At 42.2% G+C, this 26,842-nt stretch overlaps 1 protein-coding gene and 1 long non-coding RNA gene across 10 annotated transcripts in view; one reads left to right on the top strand and one right to left on the bottom strand.

The window, feature by feature from the left end:
• celsr1a (cadherin EGF LAG seven-pass G-type receptor 1a) overlaps positions 1–25,516 on the top strand; it is a 77,336-nt gene extending 51,820 nt beyond the window's left edge. For 2 of the 9 annotated variants that reach the window (XM_055055597.1, XM_055055592.1), the window contains 30 exons: positions 3,034–3,191; positions 5,205–5,368; positions 5,465–5,590; positions 7,552–7,718; positions 7,802–7,987; positions 8,076–8,189; positions 8,290–8,464; positions 8,698–8,839; positions 9,357–9,477; positions 10,346–10,529; positions 11,442–11,543; positions 12,086–12,180; positions 12,257–12,466; positions 13,088–13,271; positions 13,362–13,505; positions 13,587–13,770; positions 14,374–14,541; positions 14,625–14,751; positions 14,836–15,036; positions 17,493–17,667; positions 18,116–18,228; positions 18,481–18,560; positions 18,639–18,765; positions 18,880–19,005; positions 19,103–19,239; positions 21,089–21,186; positions 21,307–21,450; positions 22,331–22,594; positions 22,675–23,056; positions 24,183–25,516. In XM_055055597.1, coding sequence (XP_054911572.1) covers positions 3,034–3,191; positions 5,205–5,368; positions 5,465–5,590; positions 7,552–7,718; positions 7,802–7,987; positions 8,076–8,189; positions 8,290–8,464; positions 8,698–8,839; positions 9,357–9,477; positions 10,346–10,529; positions 11,442–11,543; positions 12,086–12,180; positions 12,257–12,466; positions 13,088–13,271; positions 13,362–13,505; positions 13,587–13,770; positions 14,374–14,541; positions 14,625–14,751; positions 14,836–15,036; positions 17,493–17,667; positions 18,116–18,228; positions 18,481–18,560; positions 18,639–18,765; positions 18,880–19,005; positions 19,103–19,239; positions 21,089–21,186; positions 21,307–21,450; positions 22,331–22,594; positions 22,675–23,056; positions 24,183–24,210 — 4,626 coding nt within the window. In that variant the 3' untranslated portion in view covers positions 24,211–25,516. Of the gene's footprint in view, positions 1–3,033; positions 3,192–5,204; positions 5,369–5,464; positions 5,591–7,551; positions 7,719–7,801; positions 7,988–8,075; positions 8,190–8,289; positions 8,465–8,697; positions 8,840–9,356; positions 9,478–10,345; positions 10,530–11,441; positions 11,544–12,085; positions 12,181–12,256; positions 12,467–13,087; positions 13,272–13,361; positions 13,506–13,586; positions 13,771–14,373; positions 14,542–14,624; positions 14,752–14,835; positions 15,037–17,492; positions 17,668–18,115; positions 18,229–18,480; positions 18,561–18,638; positions 18,766–18,879; positions 19,006–19,102; positions 19,240–21,088; positions 21,187–21,306; positions 21,451–22,330; positions 22,595–22,674; positions 23,057–24,149 lie in introns of all 9 variants that reach the window. The other 7 variants (XM_055055600.1, XM_055055594.1, XM_055055593.1 and 4 more) reach the window with 5 other exon arrangements.
• LOC129376125 (uncharacterized) lies at positions 14,910–26,321 on the bottom strand. The gene is made up of 4 exons (XR_008607717.1): positions 25,631–26,321; positions 25,514–25,568; positions 20,426–20,591; positions 14,910–15,006 (listed from the first exon to the last, which is right to left on the bottom strand). It is a non-coding gene; the product is annotated as an uncharacterized LOC129376125 (long non-coding RNA).
• Positions 26,322–26,842: the final 521 nt, after the last annotated feature.

Here is a 26,842-nt window from a genome sequence, read left to right as displayed (position 1 = left end):
GACAATGTTTGAAACCAGAAAATGTATGGAAGAACATCTTGGAAGAACATTTAGCTTAGAATGGAAAAAAATACACACACACACACATATATCTATCTATCTATCTATATATATAGATATAGATATACATATATAGATATATATATATATCTATATCAATATATATCTATATCGATATAGATATAGATATAGATATATATCTATATCTATATCTATATAGATAGATAGATAGATAGATAGATAGATAGATAGATAGATAGATAGATAGATAGATAGATAGATAGATAGATAGATAGATAGATAGATAGATAGATAGATAGATAGATAGATAGATAGATAGATTTAAAGATTATGCTGTTGACGTTGAAGTTATAACCACCTACTGGTAGAGTATAGGTATTACAGCGATTGGTAGCAGTTATGAAAATATATTTACTTACTTACTTACTTCTTTGTTAGTGAATATTTCTAATGTTGACTGAGAGACTGGAATAAATCAATGGTTTTAAATGTTAGTTTCTGGTTCTCCCCTTTCAAAAAAAACAACAAAAACAACAACAACAAAAAAAGTCAAAATGAGGTTGTTCGTTTCCGTTCATTGTCAGCCGGAGGAGCAGCCGCTTTGACAAGTTCTGAGTCCATTATCCGGGAATCTCTGTTTCACTTCTGCCTCTTATCGCTCTGCGTGGCTGAGCTCAAAAGAGGTGATAAAACAGAAATCCGTGTCGCTACCTATTGTCGTCCCTGAAGGCAAGTTTACACAGCGTTGTTATCGCTCTGTCGCGTCCCAATCGAAATCCTAATTGCCAAAACAACGAGCTCCCATACATTTACCATAATACAAGTGAAAATAGCTTATGACCGCAGTCCAGATGCTTTCAGTCAGGTTTCACCAAGAAAAAAAATTCAGCCATTAGAAATTTGAAGCAGTACCCTTTTTTTTTTAACTCGCTAATCTGATTAAGCAGGAAACTTGATCCGCCTCATGAGGAGTTCTGATTCACTACATGCCACAGTAATGCATTTACACTGTCCAATCAAGCTGCGCCTCTCAAAGCTTGCATTGCTGTACTAAATAGTCGAAAACAGTCAGCGTCTCTCTGTTGTGTGGATGTATTCGGTCTGTCTCCTATTTGTTCCTCAAACACTTGTTTTTCTTCAACCTCGAGGGTCTTCTCTTTGGTACTTTGGGGGAGTTTTTAAAGTTGTCTCTGTTCCACCATGTTGTCGCTCAAAACCCAGAATGCAATCCAGGTCAGCAACGTTTTAGTCCTGACATTTGGGCATGAATAAACTCCCTTTGTACCCAGTGGATGCTAAAATGCCTGAACGGCTGGTTGCCAGGGACAGCGATGAGGTTACAAGCGTAGAAACTAATTAGAGATTAATTCTCCATAGCAGCATATTTTAATAATTAGTTTAGGCATGCTGTTTCAGTCGCATCGTTAATTAAGTTTGTGGACCAGCAACTTCCAAATTTGCTAACTTGATTCCAAACTTTATGAGAATTTGATTTAATCCTATTAAGATTTTTGGTTTGGCAATAAACCACAATGTTTCTTTTTTTTAAAAAAAAGAAAGAAATGAACAATCTGATGTGGATCTGCAACACTTTCTCTGGTTTATGCAGCACAGGTTAAAAAAATGTATACAGTTCCTTTTCTGGAAAGGAAGAATTTTTACTTTTGTTCCTTTTTGTTGTTGCTTCTGGTTCAGGTTTCAAACGGTCGTGAAAATTAAATTTGATTCCTACAACTATAGTTTGTGTTTTTTGTCACGTTACTCTAGTAATCAACTGCCCTGAACCTTCGATCTTGTCGTTTGCAGTTTCTGTTTTGTGCACCGGCCCAGGATCCGCGAACCCTGAGAGAGTTGCCCTCTAAAGTAGCCCACAGCATGCCTGAGCAAAATGAGTAAAAATAAAACAATAACCAGCTTTAAATCACGGTTATTTCTGACGGATGTGTGTGAAAGCTGTGATAAAACTCCCTGTGGGTTAAGCTGACCAGAGCCAAGCTGAGAAGAGGAAAAAAAAGAAAAAATCGAGGACAGTGTGATTCTCTGCTGCACATTTTCCCCTCTTTTTTCTTTTCTGTTTGTTGCGCTTATCCTTTTGTCTGCTCAGTCCACTTCCCCTGTTTTGTTTGTCGCTCTTTCTTGTTTTTCACCCTGCTTTTTTTTTTTTTGTACTTTTTTTTTTGGTTTTGTTTTTGCTTCTTTTCTCCGCCGAGCTCCAGGCCCACCACTATCTTGTTACGTTAATCCCATTTGTTTTGTGATGTACTCACATTAGTTTTCAGTCCGTGCCTCTTCCAGCTCTTCTATTACAAACTTCTCAAGTTTGTTTGACTCTGCAGCAATTTGTCCACTTCAGTTTGTATTTTTGGAGATGGAACAATACATGCTTAAAGTGGTAAAAAAAAAAAAACTAAATTAAGTGACTTTCTACTCCCTTCACTCAGACACCCATAAAAATAAATAAACTCACATTTTTATATGTAGCCAAACTGGTTTTAAATAAGAAACCCTCTAAAAGTCACTCTCAAGTTCAATTTCAGAGCAACTCAAAAAAGTATTGGTGGCCTGATTTTCTCTTTTCCCTCCTCCTAAGCTGATCCACATTTTCTCAGATCAACATTTGTCGGCCAGAGTCCTTGATGGAAGAATTAGCCTACTTTGAGAGGTGTGAGCCAAACACACAAAGGCATTTGTTGTCACATTAAGCCAAGAGAGGCCTGAGCGCTTGTGGCTGAAGTCACCCAAACATTGTTGGAGGATCGCTGACCTTCACTGATGGAGCTCTGCCAACTTTCTCAGAAAGAAACAAAGAGAGAAATTGAGCGATGAGCCACTTTTTTTTTCCTTTTTTTTTTTTTTTTCCTTTTTTCAACGCATAAAGCCGTTTGAGGGAATTAAAAGTAAAATACGGTGTATTTCAAACACACACACACAGGCAAAGGAGGGAAAACTGAAAAAGTGATTTTTGCTTTGTTGGGAAAAGTAACAAAAAAAAATGTATCTTTGTTTTCACAGCCTAACATCGGACGCCTCGGCATCCCTCACGGACCCTCTGCAGAAAAGGTGGCGGTGGTCGCCGTGGACGACTGTGACATCTCCATGGCGATCCGCTTCGGGAAGCAGATCAGTAACTACTCGTGTGCTGCCCAGGGCACCCAGACCGGACAGAAGAAGTGAGAAACTCCCGACACACACGTTTCGTTTTTGGCATCCGTAAAGGCCAGACTAAAAATGTCGCCGAGTCCTTCGAGAAAAGTTGCAGTCACATTTTGAATCGGTTCCTGTCAATTAAAGCTCATCTGAGCCGCAGCTTCTCAGGCCAACCGTCAGAGGACTTATCTGTCTGTTTCTTCTTGGAGACGTTTTTCGATGAGTCACTCGCAGAGCGTGCATGCTGAGACGCATCTGAAATGCAGAGGGCGGGGACGGAGAGAAGCTTCAAAGGGCAGGCCACGACGTTGCATTCCTTCAGAAACACGTTGCGCAGGTCGCAGATGCTCAGCGGATGCAGACAGTGAAAAGCTGCACAGGCGGTGAAAGGGTTTTCGCTTTGATCGATGAATGACAATTTATCAGGCTTAACAGACACAAGTCGTGTTTTTTTTTCATACAAAAAAGTAAATCAAGCTTTCAGCTTATTACCGATCCATATCCCACAAAGAAATAACACAAACAATAAAAAAAAAAAAAAAAAATTATGACAGCAAATATTTTTCAAAACGTTCCTTTTATTTCTCAGTTCTAGATCTTGTCGCAGGTTGTAGATTGGATTTATGTCAGGACTTTGACTGGGCCACTCTAACTCATTAATATGTTTTAATTGAAGAACATCTCGATGCCCCCAATTGGTTTACTTCCCGGATTGCCCTGCGATTCACTCCATCCGTCTTTCCTTTAGGGCTGTATTTAATTAATATTTTAGTAATCTATTCCACACACAAGCTGTGGATTTTTCATTTAACCACTTAAGCCTTGTTTATACAATACTATAAACGCATTAAAAGATGCAAATAAACAGGTTTTATTCATTTTTTAAAAATGAGAATAAAGGTATTGCCAAGAATGCATATATGCATGTTTGTATTTTCTGACCCATTTTGGTTAACTAATGCTCTGACTGTGTTGCTGCCACTGCTGCGTCCCACCTTGAAGGCCAAATCCCCCCTAAACTGTGGTCTAAATCTGACCAGAACTCCTTTTTCTACATTTGTTGCCAACATATCTTATGGCAAAAATTTATGGGACTTTTTCAGGCCCTGCAGCATAAATGCCAGAAATGTGGCATTTTTGGCAGCTTCTCTGATTAATGACAACCTGTCTGTTCTGTCAGTTTGGGTCGAAGGGGCAGTTTCATTCCTCAGGGGTTAGGGTTAGAGTCCTGCATGTTTCAGGTGATTCCCTGCTGAAGCAAACCCCGGTCTTAATGTAGAAAAATGTGAAACAAAACCATCAGGTCTTTCTGTAAAGTTTACATGTCCTCCCTGTGCGTGCGTGGATTCTCTCCGGGTACTCTAGCTTCCTCCCACAGTCCAAAAACATGACTATCAGGTTAATTGGTCTCTCTAAATTCTCTCTCAGTGTGTGTGTGTCTGGATGGTTGTTTGTCATGTCTGTCTCTGCGTTGCCCTGCGACAGACTGGCGACCTGTCCAGCGTGACCCCGCCTCTCGCCCAGAACGTTAGCCAGAGATAGGCGCCAGCACCTGATCCCAGTGGGCACAAGGGAGTTAGAGGATGGATGGAGTATAGTGAATAAAAAGCAATGCCAAAGTTTTAGATGTCCCTGCGCAATGACTCAGGAGGCAGTTTTCTTTGTATTTTTGTCCTCCCTGCTTCCAGCTAAACAGTGGAGTTTGTACTTTACGCTTTGAATTCATACGTTCAAATGCTTCATGCAGCATTGCACCACTTTAAGTACGCCGAAGCCGTCCGCTGATTGATGTTAAGCGTTTCAGAACCTTTAGGTTTAAGCAGCTTCCTACGTGGTCCAGCGGGTTGAATCAGACCTGGTCATAAAGAATGCATGTTTTTTCTGTGTCCTTCTTAAACATGTGTTGACATCAGAGAGTTTTTACAAATGGCTTTTAAAATATGGCTATCCTCTGTCAACTGTTAAGTAGTTTGTAGACTCTCTGATGTCAATGTGTTTTGGTTTGTACTCCAATCAGTTTCCTCTGTCGTCTCCAGATCATTGGACTTGACGGGTCCGCTGTTACTAGGCGGGGTTCCCAATTTGCCCGAAGCATTCCCGGTCAGGAACCGAAACTTCGTGGGCTGCATGAGAAACCTAACAATCGACAGCAAACCCATTGACATGGCCAGCTACATCGCCAACAACGGCACGGCTGCAGGTTAGAATCGACGTTCACCCGAGATCCAGATTCAGATGTTGCATCTTCAGGCATGTCAGCAGAATTTATTTATTCGTCCTGGTTTTGACGCTCCAGGTTGTCCAGCGAAGAAGAACTTCTGTACAAACGACGTGTGTCTGAACGGGGGCGTGTGCGTCAGCAAGTGGAACACCTACAGCTGCAACTGCCCTACTGGTTACGGGGGCAAAAACTGTGAACAAGGTCAGAAATGTTTTTATCTGTTCTCTCTTCTTCTAAAAAAAAAAAAAAAAAAAAGCAACAACAATGGATAATATCCAAGAATAAATGTAAGAAAAACAAACTGCAAATTCATAATCTCTTGCATTTGGAGAATGAGAATGATTCGTGTGTCCGCTTGCTCATCTGTTAGCTTCTGTACGGACATGTTTATTTACCTTTGCGGCGAGCTTCTAGATATGAGATCAGATGTGATGAGGAACACCTTTGGCTCAGCGTGACTCATGCAGCAGTCACAATAGAGCCAGCCACAGTGAAGCCTCTGCTCACTATTGTAGAGCCACTAAGCATTGCCTCAGGTTTGGACTTTCAGGACAACGATACCTGTGACTCATAACAAAACCCAGACTACAGGACTAAAACTAAAGAGGTTCCCACATTTGCAGAATGTGTGCTTCTTCAGATAATGTGTATTTACAGGACTTGTAGTCCATAAATCTCGGTTTTGCCAATGATAACTGATTCCTTGTAATGTTGTTTACACTCCATACCACTTTTTGTTTTCTTCTATAGTAAGGGGAGAACTCTAATGTCTTCCTTCAAGGCATGTTTCCAAAAGAAAGGTGTGAATACCTCACCTTTCACGCTCTCCAAAGAGCTAGTCGGCCAACTATAGAGCGAGGCCTCGGTATCCGGTATCAGAACTGGGCCGGGATCACAGCAAGGTGGACGTTGTTTTTTTGGCAGCTCTGTCGCTTGTTGACACGTGGGGTCTGATTCTTCACGCTATCCGCTGCCACATTGGAAATAAGAGACGCTCCAGTCGGGCTTTTCACGCTGGAATGACGTGGAGATCCGTTGGGAGTTGCCCACCAGGCTCTTTTGTTGTCAGCGTCTGTTATATCATATTTCAGGTAACTGATCAATGTAGGAGAATGTGACCTAATAAATACATGCTAAATATGGACGTAAGATACAATGAAAATGCTTCAAACGATGCTTGATTCCAGTCTAGTCATTTCTTAACTGTTTATGACATGGACATGGACATTGGCACAAAGGTTGGGATTCAACAAAGGTTTTGTGAAACCCTGTAAATGTTTTCAGAACTCCCAAATTAGGTTTTAGAGATCTGGCAAAAAGGTTTGCAAGATCGAATGTTACTTTTGATACATCCAGTGAAAGCGTCTTGAGATCTTGCAGACCATGCCGTAAAATCTACACTGGAAACATTTGACCTCTCCATTTGTGAAATGAAAAACATAATCTGTCCCAACAAAAACTTTTGTAGTTCTTGTACTTTCTTTGTCTTTTTTTCAGCAATGGCAATTACTTCTGACTTGAAGCCACCTTTTTATAGATCAGGTTTATTGGAGTCATACAACTACCCGAAAGTGTATTATTTGTAGAACGTTGAACATAGAAATTCACTTAACTGTCTGTTGCCAAGGCAATTACAAACTTCAGGTACAAATTGATGCAAGGTCACTATTGAATTACAATTAAAAAAGGACAACTCGTTCAAAACGTCAAAAGGACAACATGACAAAAAGGAGAAATAAACCACCACACCTTTTTGTCATTTATCTGGACACCTGCAAAGCTGTCAGTCTTTCAGTGCAGGATTATAATACTGTGGCATTGATTGTGGAGAGTTATTTATGAACTTTTCAATGTGGTATGAGTTGATATAAGTTGTGATTTTATACAGTTGTTAACCTTACCGAGCTATGAAGCTTACCTTATCAAATATTTGCTACCGATAAAGCTTTCCCATTACTAAGTAAGGTTTTTCTTTCAAAAGAAAAGACTAAACTTTCTTTGGTTGAAGTGTGTTCAGCCAGATATTCTATGCTTTGGATTACACTAAAGAAAATTATTTGTTGCACTGAACATGCATGCTGGATTCTTTGAGGATCTCTAAATTGTGAGACATGTTTCAACAGCGTATATAACAGTCTGATTCTGCCTTGTTTCTGTTGCAGAGATGCCTTCGCCTCAGTTCTTTGACGGCCAGGCGTTGGTGTCCTGGAGCGAGACGGACATCACCGTCGCTGTGCCCTGGTACGTGGGTCTCATGTTCCGGACCCGGCAGCCAGCTGGGACTCTGATGCAGGTCAACGCCGGATCGTCTTCAACTCTAAGTCTCATGGTGAGAACACGGACTTCAGCAAAACAAAACAAAAATCACAAGACTATTGGCTAGATCACTTTCTCCATCTTATCACCTTCCAGTTGAGGGAGCAGCAGATCCGTATGGAAGTGTTGCTAAGGGAGCAGTTGTTGGCGTCGCTGGGCTTCCCGCAGGTCCGCGTCAGTGACGGGGAGTGGCACCACTTGCTGGTCGAACTGAAAAGCATTAAAGACGGCAAAGAGATTAAATACATGGCGGCTGTTTCCTTGGATTACGGCATGTACCAGGTACAGGGTTTGCTTTCAGTGCCGTATGGAGAGTTGAGATTTCTTTGACGGAAGAAGTTCTCATCTTTCTTTTTGTGTTTCTAAGCAGAAGTCTGTGGAGATCGGTAACGACCTCCCAGGTCTGAAGGTGCGGACTCTTCATGTCGGAGGCCTGCCCGGAGAGGGAAACGTTGTTAGCAAAGGCTTTGTCGGCTGCATACAGGTGGGGGTGCGCTTGTTGAATGCTACAGAAGATCTTAAGATCTACAGAAGGTCTTGTTTTTCTCCCGAGTGCCTTCTCCAACTGGATGTTTCTCCGTCAGGGTGTCCGGGTGGGGGAGACGGCCACTAATGTGGCAAACGTGAACATGGCTCAGGGTCTGAAAATCCACGTGGAGGATGGCTGCGATCTGGCGGACCCTTGCGACTCCAACATCTGCCCTGAGAACAGCCACTGCAGCGACGACTGGAGCACACACACCTGCGTCTGCGACCCAGGTAGTCCACAAATGTAAATTCTGAGCCCAGCGATGGACTTTGAAGAAAGACAAATGGGGTGCACTTCTGCCAGATCTTGAAAAGATCAATCAGATTCGGAGTTGTTTTTGTAAAATCCCGCGACAGCTCTGTCTGATTTTGAGTTACGGTCGATGTCTCTTGTGGGGCCAGTTATGTAAAAGCACATATACTCAGATTCATCTCCTATTTTTTTTTGATGGTCTGCCTTCCAGGTTACTTTGGTAAGGACTGCGTGGACGCTTGTCAGCTCAATCCCTGTGAGCACGTCTCCAGCTGCGTCCGCAAGCCCAGTTCGTCCCATGGATACACGTGCGAATGTGGACAGAACTACTACGGCCAGTACTGTGAAAACAAGTAAGCTTTTGTCCTTATGTCCACCAAAAACCTGGAAATATTTCTAACTTCAATCTCAGAATCCAGACTCCCTTGAAGCTCCCTTATCTTCTTTTGCTTTTATGCTCTTGGTCTACTTGTAATGTTTTGATGAAAGAGTTGTCGTGAAGTAGCCGGCCCAGATCAGACGGCACTCATTTCCTTCTAAAACCCTGGCCCAGCCGACACGCATCACTTCCTGTCTGAAGCAGGATGTGGGATTCCTGCCCCCACCCCTGTTTGCTTCACTGATCCTCTGCAGGTGTTTAGTCTCTGCTGCCCTCATACTGCCACTTGTCCCCCATCAGATCATATAACAGTGATAACACTCTTTAAGTGGGGAGGAAGTTTACTCTGAAATAACATATTTTGAGATAAACTAAGTAGATAATAAGCCAATTGATGTTTTCCCTTTGACCTTGACGGACGGCTTTTAAAAAGAACAACTGGTTTAGTGTCTTAATTGATTTTGCACACTTGTCTCACTCTTTCACAACAGAGTGGAGAAGCCGTGTCCTCAGGGTTGGTGGGGCAGCCCAGTGTGTGGGCCCTGTAACTGTGATACAAACAAAGGATTTTATAAAGACTGCAACAAAACCACTGGAGAGTGTCGCTGCAAGGTATGCACACACACACACACACACCTTTACAAGTTGTTCATGGTGTGTGTCTGCTTTTCTTTATGGGTGTCTCGGTTTCATTTAAAGATCACAGGACCAGTAGACTCTATCTTGCAAGACGAAAGAAGAGAAAAGTAGAAAAACTGGTTCAGCTGACAAGGTTGTGCCTGAACACCAAAAGGCAACAGCTATGACTTTAGAGAAGCAGCTGATGAGTTTGAGCAACTTTTATATTTGTTCATTTGTATTTTTATTTTATTTTGTTCACTCAATAACTACGCAGCAGCTAAAAGAAGTCATGAATGAAAGGAGCGGAAAAGAAGTGTAACCTTATATCTGAACTCAACTCAGAAGACTATTACAAACCTATTTCAAATGCATGAAAAGACATAATAAATACCCAACAAAACATCCATGTCATCTGTAGCTGTCATATCTTTGTTTGTGTATTATTTTTGCCGCCTACCGTAGTTCAGTCTTCCTTTATCTGGTGTGAGCTGCTAGTTTTAGACGATGCTTAAAGCTGCTGGGCTCCTCAGCCTGTGGCGTCATCACGGATGTGTTAGGATGCAACACCATCAACCCAGAATGACTTGGTGCAGCGTTTAGAGAATCACAAAACACCAAAACCTCCAACGTAGATTTTACAATTCTTGGTTAAATGGAAATGTTCATGAATAGAAAGCCTAAGAATGAGGAGAAGACCACTTAACCCTGGGAAAAAATGGCTGCTCGCGTGTCATTCGAACAGAGTTCAAGAGTAGAGACCTTTGGGCCCAAAAAACATATTAGTTGTATAATTTTACAAATATGTACTTGTCCTCAGTTGTCATTATCAGTTTCGTTTGATCATTCCTCTTTCCTCCAGGACAACTACTATCGTCCTGAGGGCGAGGACACCTGCCACCCCTGTGACTGTTTCCCCATCGGCTCCGAGTCCCGAACCTGCGACCCGGTCACCGGCCAGTGCCCCTGCAAGGGAGGCGTCATCGGCCGACAGTGCAACCGCTGCGACAACCCCTTTGCTGAAGTGACACCCACTGGATGTGAAGGTAGGTGAATGTTTTATTCTTTTTTTAACCTAATAGTAAACAGAAAACATCAGGTCTGGCTCTTCAAATTGAATCCGTGAGCAGCACGAGATGTTGGTGGTTCACAAAGTTGGCCTGGATGAATCACTGAAGTGTCCCGAAGGAAACAAACGCTGCCACTCACATCCGCCAGTGCCGCAGTGGAGCTAACTTTGCGTCTTTGTCACCAAGCAGTGAAGCAGAAGAGGCAAGTCTGGCCATTGGGCTGACTTGGCAGCAGCACTGCACACACAATACAGTACAGATGAAAGGAAAACAAAAAGCAAATGTCACAGTCTGACCTAACATGAAGCTTTTCAGAGCTGGTGGAACATGCTCAGACTTTTAACACAGGCTGTGGTTCTCTTTTTAAAAGTTACAAGATTCTGATCTAGTGATGATAATAATGTTTGTTTTCTCCTGTACTGGCTGTGTGTCTGAGGTGTGACCACCCTTGACTTGCCAAACACCGATCTGTTATCTGTACTTGTAACGCAGCATCAGGGCCCCTTGCTGTCAGGGTTACTGCAGCGTTCACTCATAACAAACTGTTTCTTGACAGGAAGCAGAGATTCAAATCTGAGCATCCCACATTATATGCGGTTCGGAAAGTGCTCAACCTCTTTCAAATTTTGTGTTATAACCACAAATCCTAAAGTCAGTGTGGCCAACAAACTTCCACATTCCAAACATCTTTTGTTCTTAACCCAGATTTGATGGAACATGTCATCATGTATCAGAGTTTACCTAAAAGTCTGTAAGGATTAGTTTAGTGTGTCCGTCCATCTGTTACAAAACGGACTCACCATGTCAGGAAATGTCTTTGAAAAAATATACGTAGCTCAACATTGTGAACATTGGTCGTGGTTTAAATAAATTGCGTTTTCTTTGCAGTTGTGTACGAAGGGTGCCCAAAGGCGTTTGACGCTGGCATTTGGTGGCCAAAGACCAAATTTGGACGCCCTGCTACCATGGAGTGCCCCAAAGGATCCAGCGGTGTGTAACTTAATAACCCGTTTTCAAAGTGTTAATTCAGAATGCTACAAAAGCAAGATGTTAAACAATGTAATAATATATTAATTCTTAGTTATAGTGTTTTATATATCAGACTTGAGAAGTGCCTCAAAACTTCATAACCTTGACAGAGGCTATATAAATATAAATGAATCACAGCTACCTCAAAGTCAAGGCTTCAGTTTATCTTGTGTCAGTTAAATCGTGTGTGCAGCTGTTCTTTTGTTAGTCTTTTTAAGGCATGTAAGCACACCTACACGATATACAAAACACAGTAATTAGGATCTTTTATTAATCCGTTAATCCAGCAGAGCTTTCACGCCAGGGAGTCATGTACAGGTTTGCTGCTTAAGACTCCTGGAAAAACACCAGGTACTCCAGAATTAATGGTGTACCGTTTGCCTCACTGTTGTTCACTGTTATGTCTTCTCAACATTTGAACAACTCCTATATATTTAAACTCAATATAAATGAAAGTTGAGCTTCTTGAGGTTTTTTATCTGTATTTATTTTATTATTTTTAGGTACTGCAATTCGCCACTGCAGCGATGAGAAAGGCTGGTTGTCTCCTGAACTTTTCAACTGCACAACAGCAACTTTCTCAAATTTGAAGAAAATGGTGAGTGCTGCTCCGAGATGAAACAAAAGTTTAAGACGAACATTTTTGGATGTATTTTACGCCCCTATTTTCCCAGAATGAGGAGCTGCGCCGCAACAGCTCCCGGATGAACAGCGAACAGTCCAAGGCCATCGTGCGCCTGCTTCACAGCGCCACAAACAGGAAGTCGGGCTTCTACGGCAACGACGTCAAGACGGCTTCCCAGCTGCTGAACCACGTGCTGGAGTACGAGAGCCAGCAGTCTGGCTTCGATCTGACCGCCATGAAGGACGCAGAGTTCAACGAGGTGCAAAACAAGAGAGTCTTCTTGTTTTGTTGTCGTCTATATAGCCTTCTGTTAAACATTTATGTCTTTCTGGGCGAAACCTTTTCGACCAATCAAAACGCAAGGAAATCTTACGTGGTTCTGGTACAGCATTTGTGTCAAACTCGAGGGCCGTAACTCTTTATAAGGCAAAACTAAACTCCAGACACATAAATACAATCTTGAAGACAACAGTAGTATGCTTAAATATTCTTTCATCAATCAAATCAAAGCATTTTTGTGCTTCTAAATTAATTCAATGTGAAAAGATGCTCTACTGCATCAAGTTTAAAAAGTACTCATCAAATGCAGAGATCTATTTATTCAGATTTGAGGAGTTTAGAACACATTCCACATTGACTGTATATGTGTGCAAGTGCTGCTAGAAAAGTTCTTCAATGCGCCTGTGTCAGATTGTGTTTCCCCCTTTCTATTGTCACCCTGGGTAACTGCCCATTTAGCCAGTCTCCAACTCCAATTTTTAGGCAAGTTGCTGTTTCCTTGCAGCCTTTTCCCGAGTCATGGAGCTACACACATATCAATCTCACTTGAATGTCCAACTCCATCTTATTTCTTTTCTCTTTTGTTTTTGGTTTTGTTCAGAACTTGGTGCGAGCTGGCAGTGCCATTCTGGACCCTGGCACCAAAGACCACTGGGAGCAAATCCAGAGGACAGAAGGCGGCACCGCACACCTGCTTCGCAACTTTGAGGACTATGCTAACACGTTGGCCCAAAACGTCAGAAAAACCTACCTCAAACCCTTCACCATTGTCACTGAAAACATGAGTGAGTGCTGGAATTGTGTTAAAATTGTACACACACGTGCCATATTTTCTTACACTTGGCTTATTTTCCTATCCGTTTTCTGTCCCAAAGTCCTAACTGTGGACTACTTGGATGTGTCAGACCCAGAGAAGGCAACCTTACCTCGCTTTAAGGACATCCAAGAGTCCTACCCCAGAGAACTCGGCTCTTCTGTCCACTTTCCACTTTTTAACTTGCGAGATCGTGTCCGCAAAGGTAGTTGTGTTGTCTAAATCAGAACTGTTCCTCCACTTTTATTTTAATTCTGATCTTTCAGCCCTCTTTTTTCGCACGCAGAGGATCCAACTCCAGAACCTCCAACCCTGTCCGATGGTCCCAAGGAAGAGGAGCGCACAGTGTCTGACAGGAAACGCCGCCACCTTGAGCCGCCTGCACCTAAGCCGGTTGCCGTGGTCATAGTGTACAAGTCGCTGGGCCAGCTCCTCCCGGAAAGATACGACTCTGACAGGAGGATTCTGAGGTACAGTTTGTAAGAGTTATCTAGAACACAATGTCAAAGAAAAGATTCAACTCTGTCTGAAAAGAGGATTCATGGTAAACCAAAGATCTCAAATTATCTCCTGATAGAAAATAATTGCATAGATGGAATTTTAAACGTTGCATGGTGATTAGCATAGCTAGCCGTACTAAATCATCCTTCTCCTTGTGTATTAGTTAAGAATTAGCTCAATTCTGAAGTTACCACAATTGTTGCCAACAATTTTCGAATGCAAAGAGGTTAAAAAAGCAACTTTCTGCATTAGGCCTTTCTGTTGTGTACTGAAGCTACATCTAATTTTACAAATGTTTCCAAAATAGCTACAAAAGACAGACATTCTGTTTTTTCACAACAAACATTACGGAAATACCTTCAGAACTCAGTAACAACATCCATACCAAAGAATGTTGTTAGCATGACCTGGTGCTGCTTGGGGCATTTACTGACAGGTTTTGAGTTTTGATCACTCGCCAATACCTCAATGCACACCGACCACAACAGTAGTAGTATTTGTCCAAAGAAGGAAAAAAACAGCAAAAACATTCAGTATTTCAATAATAATTGTAACTATGCCGTTCCTTTAAGGCTCCCCAATCGTCCAGTGATCAACACAGCAATAGTGAGCGCCACTGTCCACAGCGAGGGTCCACCCCTTCCTCCCGTCCTGGACCCTCCCATTACCTTGGAGTACACTCTACTGGAGACAGAGGAGCGCACAAAACCTGTCTGCGTTTTCTGGGACCACTCCTCCTCGTGAGTTACACACACATTACTGCTCTCATGGCTGAAATGTTCCAAAGCGTTTTCACATGAAATCTGTTCATCAATACCTTCAGGAACGGAAACAAAGGCGGCTGGTCCTCCAGAGGCTGCGAAGTGCTCAACAGGAACAACAGCCACATCAGCTGCCAGTGCAACCACATGACCAGCTTTGCTGTGCTGATGGACATTTCGAAGAGAGAGGTAGATTCACCAAGTTCCATTGCTGCCATGCAGCTCGACCCGTGTCTACAGCTTGGCCTGACGTCTTTGAATTCTCCAACGCAGCACGGGGACGTCCTCCCGCTGAAGATCGTCACCTACGCCACGGTGTCCGTCTCGCTGTTCCTCCTCCTCCTCACCTTCATCCTGCTGTGCCTCCTGCACCGGCTGCGCTCCAACCTGCACGCCATCCACAGGAACCTGGTGGCGACGCTCTTTTTCTGCGAGCTGGTCTTCCTGCTCGGTATCAATCAGACGGACAACATGGTCAGTCAAGTTTCGTTCACTTTGTTGCCTTCAGGCAACAAAGTCTGAAGGTTCTCGGACTTTGTTGCCTTATAACTGCCATTGTCAATGGATTTATTGGGATATGATGTGAAATTGTGCGTGTTTGTGAATGCGAATTATACTATTTAGGCAACCTCTGACTGTCATTCCACATATTGACTTAAGGGCATAATTTATTATCTATTCACACACACATCTTTGCACAGCAGAGCATTAAGGAGGTGCCTTTCTAGTCAAGCACATACATACAGACCAGTGGGTGTGGGCATGCTGGTGCCTGTCTGCAAAAGGCTTTAGGGTGGTAGGTCCAGGCAAAGATTTTCCAAAAAATCTTTTTGGTTTTAACTGGGTACATCTTTTGCATGTCTACAGTGCGGAAATACAAATATTGAGTCATTCTGGTGTTAAATGCAAGCAGTTGTGTGGTGAAAAAGTCTGGGTTTGCATCAAACATCAAAGGACAGGTTTAAAGAAATAATGTGCGTTGCTGTCCACACTTGTGTGGGAGAATCTAGGCAACTTCATAGTTCATACATAGTGTTTGAATTATCTTCTTAATTCCTTTCTTCAGGATTTCTGTTGATCCATTTCTGTGTTGATTTGACCAAATGTTTCAAATTGTCACCCTGCATACAGATCCCATGATATATCATTTTCAGTTTTCTGGTAGAACCTGCAAGATTTTCTTTAAATCTTCTTATATTTCAAAGACTTCACAAGGCCACACCTCTAACAAAGTTTCTAGTCCCACATTGTCACAGATCCTCCACAATATTCAACAGTAGGTATGAGGAGATTTCCCATACAATTATTCTTCATGCTCGAGGTTGATGTTGAAACCCACAATCAAAGTGTACATGCAAAACTTAGGACATTTATGTCTTTGATTGCAGGACAAATGAGTCATTTCTTGGCAGTTAGTTTGCAAATATAGAAGAAATTTCCAGACACACATTTTCAGTCTGAAAGCAGGATTTCATGTCTTTTGTTCTCAAAACTTTTAGTACTTTTGCTTATATTTTTATTTTGGAAGCAGGACTTCATGTCTTTTTTCCCAAAACTTGTAATGATTGTACTCAAAATTTACAGATAGATATAATGTTGTGACAGTCTTATCTTTGGTTGGGTGAACAAACTGCTGTCTAAGGCCTGTAGCTGTTAGCGATCAGTAGCACACTGCTGGCGGATGTTTAGAGTACTACGGAGTAGGAAGCTGATGTTGTCGTTTCTCCCTACATCCAATGGGTGACACAGGTTGCTACAGTTGTTAGCAGCCATACAGGCACACCCGCTAGAAGGAAACAAACGCACTCAGTACACTTTCATTCTGTTGGCTGAGAGGTTGCCAGGTGACTGTGCCAAAAGGGACTTTCAAAAGCGAGCAGAGAGTCCGAGCAGAGACTAAGTGTGAGCACGAGAAGTTCTGAAAAATGGCTTGTAAAAAATTTCAAGAAACTCTGATCTACTTTTAAAAAAAAGTAAAAGATAAGTTTTCTTTTAACCCACCTGCTACAGTGAAACAAACCTGTCTGCTTTGGCTAGTCTGGCTAAATCAAGTGCCTAAAATTTTATTATTTGGTGTAATATTTAATCCTTTGTCATAGGTTACCATTTCAAACAAGTCAGGTATTTCCAATGACATCAACAATTGCCAAAACATGGACAATATTTGCCAATATGAGAAATATCATTCTGAATAGTAAAATATGCTCTTCTTATATGATGATTATTCTGACTGATTTTTTTATTCTTTGGCTAGCACTTTCAGCTCGAGAAGCCATAAAGCTTATCCACCTCTGCAGACTAATGCAGCAGGATCAACAATTACACATATAGTTAAAGCCACCGGATTAACTAAACACATAATTCTTTTCTGAAATTCCCCCACTGTTTTTGTTTTGTTTTGACAGGTTTTTGAGTTTACATCTTATCTCCACCATTTTGGCAAACTTTAACCTCTTCATTTTCCACATTTAGTGGAAGTCATGCATTTTGTGCATGAACACACAGATCTGACCATTGGAATGCTGTCAGTTCGTACCTGAGGCTGTGTGCTGTAAAATTTATAAATCTGTCAGAGCAGCTTTTTTCTTTCTTTCTTTCTGATCTCTGCACTCTCTTCTAGCTAAACTCACGCTTGGATATTCACTAACATACCGCATTCCTGTAACGTGGCAACAGATGATTAAGTTGGGCGTAAATATAAAAACGAAATGGAGAGATAACCTAGTTGTAAAGGAGCAAATCCAAATCATTTTAGAGGTATTTTGAATCCTATTGGATCCAATTTGGTGAGATGTCATAGGCTGGAATTAGGATTTGGAAGTTATTAAGATGGAATATTACAAAGTTGTTGCAAAGATTGAAGAATGTCTTTACTAACTCTCCATTTCTGTTTGTTTTTTTATTTTCTGCCTGACCCCTTCTCCTGCCAGTTTGTGTGTACGGTGATAGCCATCCTCCTCCACTATTTCTACATGTGCACGTTCGCCTGGATGTTTGTGGAGGGACTGCACATCTACCGCATGCTGACCGAGCTGCGGAACATCAACCACGGCCGCATGAGGTTCTACTACGCCATCGGCTGGGGCATCCCGGCGATCATCACCGGTGAGAAACGCAATCTGAAACGAGGCCGATGGCAGCGTTTGGAGACGACGCCCTCGACAATTACTAGCTTCAATCGTAAAGATGTGTAGAAAGCCTGGAATAAGCAATCATTTCTTTGCTTATTCCAGTAGCACAATAAATCTTTCCTCTGCAATCTTCCTTCTTTTGCTGTTCGTTGAAATCGTGCACACTTTATTTTAACTGCGTGTTCTCCTAATATAACAAAGCACTTAACAAAATGATATTAGTACTAGCTAAAAGTTTTGTCAGTTGAGTCATCAGTTTAGCTCATTTTTTGTTGATTCATTGTTAGAATAACGGTTTGTGCAACTCACTGTAAATCTAAATCTCAGAACAATTCACCGAGAGCAATACCTGAAGGACAACTTTACTAACATTTTGATGTTTGAAAAAGGATTCATTTGTCTGCGTGTGTGTGTGTGTGTAGGTTTGGCGGTTGGCCTCGATCCTCAGGGTTATGGGAATCCAGATTTCTGCTGGCTCTCTGTACACGACACGCTCATCTGGAGCTTCGCAGGACCCATCTTTGTGGTTGTTCTCGTATGTCCGCATCATCTCGCAGTTTTATCACGATAATGGCCTATTTTATCGCACAATGCACAGCAGATTTTCCTGTTTGTTTTTAAGCTAAACCAAAAGATCAGCATCACCAGAGAATGTTTTTTATTTCCCTTCCCTTGTTGGGGTTATTGAACAAGGCTCCCTCAAAATGCACCCAGAATGTACATCAACACATTAAATTAAAAAAAAAAATTAACTGTTCTTTTTTTCTCTTTCTCGCTATTATTAAAGGTGAACATAGTGATCTTCATTTTAGCGGCGAAGGCTTCCTGTGGTCGCAGGCAGAAGGTTGTGGAGAAGTCAGGAGCTATGTAAGTGTCTCAGTGACATTACCCACATACCATAACATGCAGTCTTTCTTACTCTACTATTTACTGATTTCAACTCAGTCCTGCGCTGCGTATGGCCTTCCTCCTCCTGCTGCTCATCAGCGCCACCTGGCTGCTGGGTCTCATGGCGGTCAACAGCGACGTAATGACTTTCCACTACCTGTTTGCCATCTTCAGCTGCTTGCAGGTAAAAACCCCGGTGGCGCCTTAGTCCAAAACGAATAAACATGTTCTTATTTAAAATTCATCTTCATGGTTAGCGACTCCCTTTTATCATAGCAATGTTGTGCGTTCCCTACAGGGAGTCTTCATCTTCTTCTTCCACGTGATCTTCAACAAAGAGGCGAGAAAAAACCTCAAGAACGTCTTTACGGGTAAAAAGACGGTACAGGACGACTCCAGCACCACGAGGGCCTCCTTACTCACTGTAAGTGGATTTATTATTGTTAAAAAATCCTGTAGAAACAGCAACAAACTCCCCCAAAAATCGTAAAAATAAATTTACTTTTGTTGTCTCTTCTCAGCGGTCTCTGAACTGCAACACATACGTAGAAGACGGGCTGCTGTACCGCACAGCCATCGGCGAGTCCAACGTGTCCCTGGACAGTACGCTCAGGTCAGCCAAGAGCCGCAGCAGCAGCTACCTGGCTTACGCACTCAGGTACACGCCCACTGACTGCATGGCTGCTTTCACCTGCATGAGCACTGCTGGGTTTTTTTTTGTTTTTTTTCTCTCTATTCCAGTTTTTGACAAAGCGTTCAATGTCTCACACTTACTAACGCACACTAAGTCCTTCACAGTACACCTGCTATGCAGGCAGTTTGTCATTTATTCATGATTACCTGCTTTATCCATACTTCTATTTAGTCATATTGTTCTTATTATTGAAGGTTTCTCTCTTTGTTTTTCCTGTTTCTCTCACATTTATGGTGTTCTATAATGACACCTGCGTTGAATGACCATGCTGAGATTTGCTATTGCATGGCTTGTGGCTTATTTCATTTTCACATGCAAAGGACAGAATTTCCAAGAAAAAATATTTGGCAAAAAATAAAAAAAAGACACACATACACACACACGCACACACACACACACAACTGTGTCTAGTTACTATTTTTGTAAATTATTGCCATTTGTATTGTCTGATACAAAAAAAAATTTAACTTTAACTTGTCGCCAACTTTTATTAGGCAATAAAATTTTCAATGTTTTTTTGACAGTAAATCCAGTGCTTCCCTTTTTGGTGATGTCAACTCGAGCATTTGTTTTATCTACTTCTTTTTTCACTGAAATATTTATTAAAAAATAACATTGGTTCCAAGTCACTTTAGCAAATAAATTGACGTTGTTTCTCACATTGCCGACATGGGCTAAACGGACGGTGAGGAGAAGAATTCATTACAGCAAAAGCAGCATAAAGAAAAAAATATCTATATTTAAAAAAAAAAACTAATTAATGGAGCACAGCCAGAAAGATTTTACATTTTGCAGGCATGGCAATAATGACCATATCAATCTCAATGAGATCAATAAATGTGTAAGAAAAAATTAACAGATTTAATAATTCTCGCCTTACAACCACTACTGAGGAAAGATTGCTGCATAATATGAATAACTGCATATGAGCTTGTAATTCACTATGCCTGTTTTTGTTTTGGAAAATGCACCAAAGTACAAAAACAAACTACTTATTTCCAAGAGATACAGTTATGTTTAAATAATAAATGATTGGCTGTAAATGAGACACTTTCAAATGGTGATTTTTATTGCTGCTCCAATTAAGAATCAACTTATACTTTTGGAATGGGACAAAAAGTGAAGCAGGGATAGCAGAAATGGACTGTACCTTTGTAGGTGGGAGTGTAATGCAGATATTTCAATTTCCTCCCAGAATCTGTTTGCAAGCTGCTTCCAGAAGCTCCTCTCAGATCAGCCCCTCATGACAGCTCAGAGTCTCCGGTAGCAGATTTTCCCTCCAGCAAATTTCTCAATCCTGGAACAAACGGCTCCAGCTAGCGAGAACAAAAGAAAATAATGACTTTCTCTGACCCGACTGCTTGTAATTTACGATCAACGGCTGATGGAATCTAACCCTCGTTTATGTTTTTGGCCGATAGAGCTCAAACTGGTTGCTTAGCATAAAAATAGCACCAGTTGTGGTTCAGGAGTTCCCCATAAATCCTCCGTCGGTGGCAGTATTTTATATCTACGAATGCTTAAGGTGGCGGCATATTTATTTTCACCTGACCCGGGGACTCTTTAACGACTTCTTCATTTCAGTTCTGTCAAAGCAAACAACAGGGGCAGATGTTTTGTAATGAGAGATGTCTCATGTCTCAGCCCTTGAACGCCAGTTGACGACAACTACAAGTTGAGGCTCGAATCAACTTCAAATAACGCTGTACTTCCCCTCTCTCCTTCTCCTACAAATACTTCTGTACCTCTACTTTCCACCCTTGCTGTCACCTCCTGCCTCGTCTGCCTTCCTTATCCATCTGGATCCTCGTAGGGAAGAGTCGGGTCAGAAGCCCAGCTCCTCAGGAACAGCCAAAGGACACACAGATCTGGATGGTCCTCTTTTCCACCAAAATGGCACCAAAGGAGATGGTGAAGGGGACTTTTTTTTTGTCTTTTTTTAAAAAATGCCCGTTGATGATGTTTTGTCACCTTTGTCTCAGGATTTTAGTGAAAGAAGTTTGTCATATCCCTTCCTGCCTGGTTTCCCAGCAGACTCTGACTCGGACAGCGAGTTGTCGGTGGATGAGCACAGCTCCTCTTACGCCTCCTCCGCCTCCTCTGACAGCGAAGACGACAATTTGGATGTCAAGCCTAAATGGAACAACGAGAGGCCCCTTCACAGCACTCCAAAAGGTATTCATCAGGCCGGTTCCACTGAAAGTTATCAAAATATCACGCGAGGCCAAGAAAAAAAAAAAATTCTATGTAACAGAAATGTGCTATTATGGACATATTATCAGGGAAGGTGAGCGGAGGGACAAAGTGTGGTTGGAAAAAAAAGGGGAACAACTAAACAAGATCATTTGAATATTCTGAGGAACTGAATGTTGGCAGTATTTGTAAATTATATCCATTAAAAATGAAGAAAAGCTTTAAATATGCCTATTTGTAGTAAATCTAAATGAAGTGCATTTTTTTTTAAAACGCTAATGTATGTATTAGCTTTATGAGGATATTCTTATGTAACATCAAACTTCCTCAAATAATACCCTAAGTCATGTTTGTCAAAAGTAACCACAAAAATTAATTTGCCTTATTGAAACATGTCAATTTTGAAAAAAATTCACATTGAGGGGAATTTTTCGGCACTATCGAAATTAGTGTATCTTCAAAACTGCAAGGGAAAACTTTTTACACAGCCGGATGTTACTAATGGCGGAGAAGAAGAAGACGACCGGAAGTCGTAGGAGGATCATGCAATTGTGAAATTATGTTTTTTAGTCGACAATAGCGGAACAGTTTTGCACAAATTTTCAGTGGAAACGCAGTTAGGGAGGTTCGAACGCCACAGAAAGCGGCTGAAACACTAGTCATTACATTTTATGGCTTTCAAAATATATGCAAAATGTACTTTTTCTGAATAATAATCTTTCCTTATAAGTTTTGCCTACACATAAATGATTATGACATCAAACTACAGCATCAAAAACCATCAAAATCTCAGTACAGAGAGAAAACCAACAGATTTTTTTGCTTGTTAAACTTGGCTTCTTTTCTGCATGTCTCTTTTTAGGTGATTCTGTGTCCAACCACGTGAGACCTTACTGGCCAACAGACGGCACCACGGCCAGCGACAGCGAGGACCTGAGTGTGACAGACCGGCTCAGGGTGGAGACCAAGGTCAACGTGGAACTGCATCCGGAAAACAAACTCAACCATGTCGGTGAGCGAGAGAGGGAAGCTCCCCCGGAGAAAGACAAGCCGACGCCCGGCATCGCCAAAGACACGCCTCCTCCCAGCCAACCCATCAGCAACCACCAGCCAGAGCAGAGGAAAGGTAAGGGAAGGAACTGGCCTGTGAAAATTGTAGATGGTTCGACCTGAAACCCCTCTAACCCGATCACTCTCCCTGGTCAGGCATCTTAAAAAACAAGATCAGTTACCCCCCTCCACTGACGGACAAGAATATGAAGAATCGTCTAAGGGAGAAGCTGGGCGACTACAACTCCCTGACCATCACCTCTCCTCCGCCCATCAACAACAACCACACATCGGCGCCGCCTCCGTCGTCTGTCAACATCATAACCCCTACGTCAATACCGACGTCGCAGGCCTCCACCGACGGAGGGGGTCGCCTCGGCAACCACGACCACGGCTCTCTGGTGAAGCCGCCCGTCGCGCCCCGTCCTCAGATTACCGTCGCGCCGCCATCGGGAGGCGTCTACCGGGAGGCCAACGGCGGAGTGGCAATGCACTTAAAGTCGGGGACGGTGAACGGAGGAAACGACTCCGACTCAGAGTAAGAAAAGATGTCGGCATGTGGCAACATGGTTGGACATTGGCATCTTTGCACGAGTTACAAAGCATAAGTAGTAGTAGTAATTATGAAGTTGACACATTCATTGAACTCAGGGAATGAATAATGCTGTAAAAGGCTTCTAATGGAAGTCCTTGCCATTTGCCTTAGCGTAATTTGCCTTTTGCTAACTAAGAGAGAAAACATTAATGGCAGCACCTTGTTTACGTAACCCTGACACTTTCATGTGATGCAATTACAACCACAAGCTTTATTTTCTTGGGATTTTATGAAATGAAGCAGCAGAAAATTGCACATAATCATGATCAAAAAAGTAGTGAACACAGCAAACAAGAATGCATTCACAACAGCTGTGTTTAGTCCACTTTAATTGAACTCCAGCTGGTTTGCATATAGAGTTCGGTGTGGTTGGGGATTTGGACCAAAAAAGCAAACTCTGGTCCGCCAAAAAACCAAGGTATTGGTTCGGATGAAGTGAACTCTGGTGTGGTTTGAATGCAAATATGAATGCAAGCGGACCAGAGACCGCTCCATAACCAAGAAGCGGATTTCAGTGCACGGCATTCTGGGTAAATTCAACCAAAAATAAACGTGCAAGTGAGAAATGGCTCGTGGTCTCTTACAAAAGACAAATCCTACATCTGCTAAAATCTGAAGCCACGCCATTTTTGTTCACTTTTCGCAAAGAAGGAAGTTGCGCTCATGACTTCTTCTGAGGTTTTCGTGTTTCTTGGTGCAGCGCCACCACAGGCGAGAGGGTGAACAGGTTTCTGCGAGTTAAAAAACAAACACCGGGCAAACTGTAAAACCATGACGATCATGTTCCTTCCACTTCAGTCTCCCATTGCGTCCTCTATCACATGAAATCCTAGAAAATTGTCAAAACTTGTGGTTGTAATCTAACAAAATGGCACCGTATAGCATGAAATGATGCACCCATCCTGCTCAATCACTGCAACTCCTGCATCCCTGCATCCATTTTCACCTCGCATGTTCTCCTCTCCTCTCTCCCTGCACACTTCCTCCCTGCATCCCTCCCCTGTTCCCCCCACCAACCTTTTCCCTCCTTCACCAGTGGCAGTAACGAGACTTCAATCTGACCCGTCAGGCAATTCCAGACCAGCCCACCCTTGTGAGAGGAGGAGCCAGTCAGTGGGGAAGAGAAGAAAAAAAACGAAAGTGAGATGAACACGGAGGGGGTAGAACTTTGGGTAAAGGTCCATACCCCCATCCCCCCGTCATGTTGTAGCGAGCAGTATTAACGGCAGACTTTAGGTCTACCTGGGACGGCAGAGGCAAGGATGCGAGAAAGAATAAAGGGAATGCTTCACCGGAGACACGTGTGCCAAAAACGACTAAAAAGAAGGCCTTACGACGAGCAGAAGACTCTCCAGGACAGCTTCAATCTGGCTGAGAACGTCTGATAAATGATCTTCAGCTGGTACATGTGTAGTCTGAAAAGGATTTCAAAGACTTCAGCCTCTTCAAGCGTCACAAACAGACCGCGAAGTCCATGGGCAGAGGACGAGCGCACCGAGAACTGTTTTTATTTCGGTGCGGTGTATTTAGAGTGTAATTATTGTGTAGATATTGTTTGTTTTTTTTAAGTGAAGAAGAAATAATGTATTTTCTATTTCAGCTGAAGCAGAGAACAAGTTTGTAAACTAAAAAAAAAGACAAAAAAATGCCTTGAAAAATATTGGGAAGACTGTTTGATTGTGCCTTTATTTAGGACAGAGGCCTTATTCACGCACGCCTTATAGGCTTTCATGGTGTAGCAAGAAGTAGCCTGGCCGAGAAAGCAGTGGAGAAATATTTGTATTATTTGTGTTTTTTTTACAACGAAGCAGAAATCTGCCATTTGTTGGGACCTTCCCCGTTTGATTGATGACGATACACGCTCCTCGTTACCAAAGTTACTAATCGCGGTAACAAAACATCATTAAGGATGCCGTCGCTTAGGTTTTCGTCCATTTCATTCCAAAAAGAAATCAAATCTTTTTATATGCATCATCTTAAAAAAAAAAAAAAAAAGTTTTCTGAGAACTAGTGGCCTTCATTTGCAGCAGATCCGACATGCAGCAACCATCCCAGATACGGGAATTGATGTGGCGGCTACTCTACCTCTACACCACGCACCGCCTCTTATTCATCAACTTTTAACCAATTGGGTTTTTTTTTTGTTTTTGTTTTCTCAAAATAAAGCGACCGAATCTAAACGTATTTTGCAGCTAAACACGGGGCGACGTCCAGCCAGTTTACCGCTCCCACTGTTTTCACACTGCTGTCATCCTTTTGCTTTTGTATGATCTTAAACACTGGAGATTGTTTTGTAAAAATGATGTATATTTATTTTTTCATGTTTTTAAACACTGGAGGAAAAAAAGAACACCAACAACAACAGATGATTGTGATTGTCAAATTAAAAAACGTCCTTACCAATTTTGAGGTCTCTTGTTCCTGCTCTGTCGGGTGGAATGAAACGTGGCCGCCGCTGTGAATAGGAACGGAGGTAAACATGAGCAAATTTTGGCGAAAGACCTTGACTGCCTTTACCTCTCAGCTGTTGGGATGAATCAGAGGACAAACTCTGAATACGTCTTCTCTTCCCACGTCAGTGTCTGACCTCAATAATATACATTCGGAAGAAATACTCCTAAACCTTATGGAAAACGTTCCCATAAGGTTACAGTTGAATGTGTTTAAATTGTAGAACATTTCTCCAAAGATCTTGGATCTTTATTATTATTATTTGCTTCAGATGTATGTACACCTACGTGTAATACACAAACAAGCACTATCTTCTACGGTTTGGTTCAGCTCAATTGTCATGTATTTGATAGTTTCCGTGAAAAGGTCTCGTCAAAGTTGCCTCCATAAACTCTTGGACGGCTCACTGCTTGCTAAATAATTGCGAGAGCAAGCCGAGTGAAACGTTAGACGGCAGAATCCAATTTCACCAGTCGGCTGGGAGGTTAGTTGTTACGCCAGCTGGAGTCGGTCTTGAGCTGAGCCGCTTCGCCAAAACGTGCGGCTCGGTTCGCTGTAACGTCCTTACAACGCAGCCGTTCGCGCATAGTTAGGCAATGGCGGCATTCTGTGACCGTAATGAACGTCTTGAACATTCAGAAACTCTCCGAAATGTTCGGCGTGGCTGCTATCAAACGGACACTGATGGGTTTTTTCCCCCTCTTTATCTCTGTCGCGGTCAAAACAAGCTAAATTATTCACGTGCGCCAGAGCGACTGACGTCTAGGTAGACCTGTGGTCCAGAGCGAGAGCGCGCGAGGACGGCGGTTTACTGGTGCAACGCTGCCCTCTACTGGCAGGAAAACGCCAGTTTATTTGACAGTTGCCGTACAGAAAAACTGGGAGAACAAATAAAATAAAATAAAGACATAGAAATAATTCCTACTGGGAAGTGAACCGCTGACTTACATCCACACTGTTTGGTTCACCTCTTTTTCCCAATGTCAGCTGTAAAAGTTCTTGTTTGATGAGAGGCTTTTATAGGCTAAGACAATTGCAGACTTAGTTTTGTTTACACTTAATGTAATTATTATTATTATTATTTTAAAAAAGGGTAATTTTTGGACCAGAAAATCAATTCTTAAAGGCGGTGGTGGTTAATGCATGGCTGACCCCCTCCCAAGAAATGTGTTATATATGTTTTTCTTGCATATCTATATTTTTGTTAAATTTGTCACTGTGTCATAACTGTGTAGTATGAGACAGATACTCTCTCAGTGCTAACTACAGATTGGTCGC

This window comes from Poeciliopsis prolifica, unplaced genomic scaffold, assembly GCF_027474105.1.
Source record: "Poeciliopsis prolifica strain line A6 unplaced genomic scaffold, Auburn_PproV2 SCAFFOLD042, whole genome shotgun sequence".
In the NCBI taxonomy this organism is placed as follows: Eukaryota; Metazoa; Chordata; class Actinopteri; order Cyprinodontiformes; family Poeciliidae; genus Poeciliopsis; species Poeciliopsis prolifica.
The sequence above is the reverse complement of the archived record's forward strand: the minus strand, read 5'-3'. Positions and strand labels throughout refer to the sequence as shown.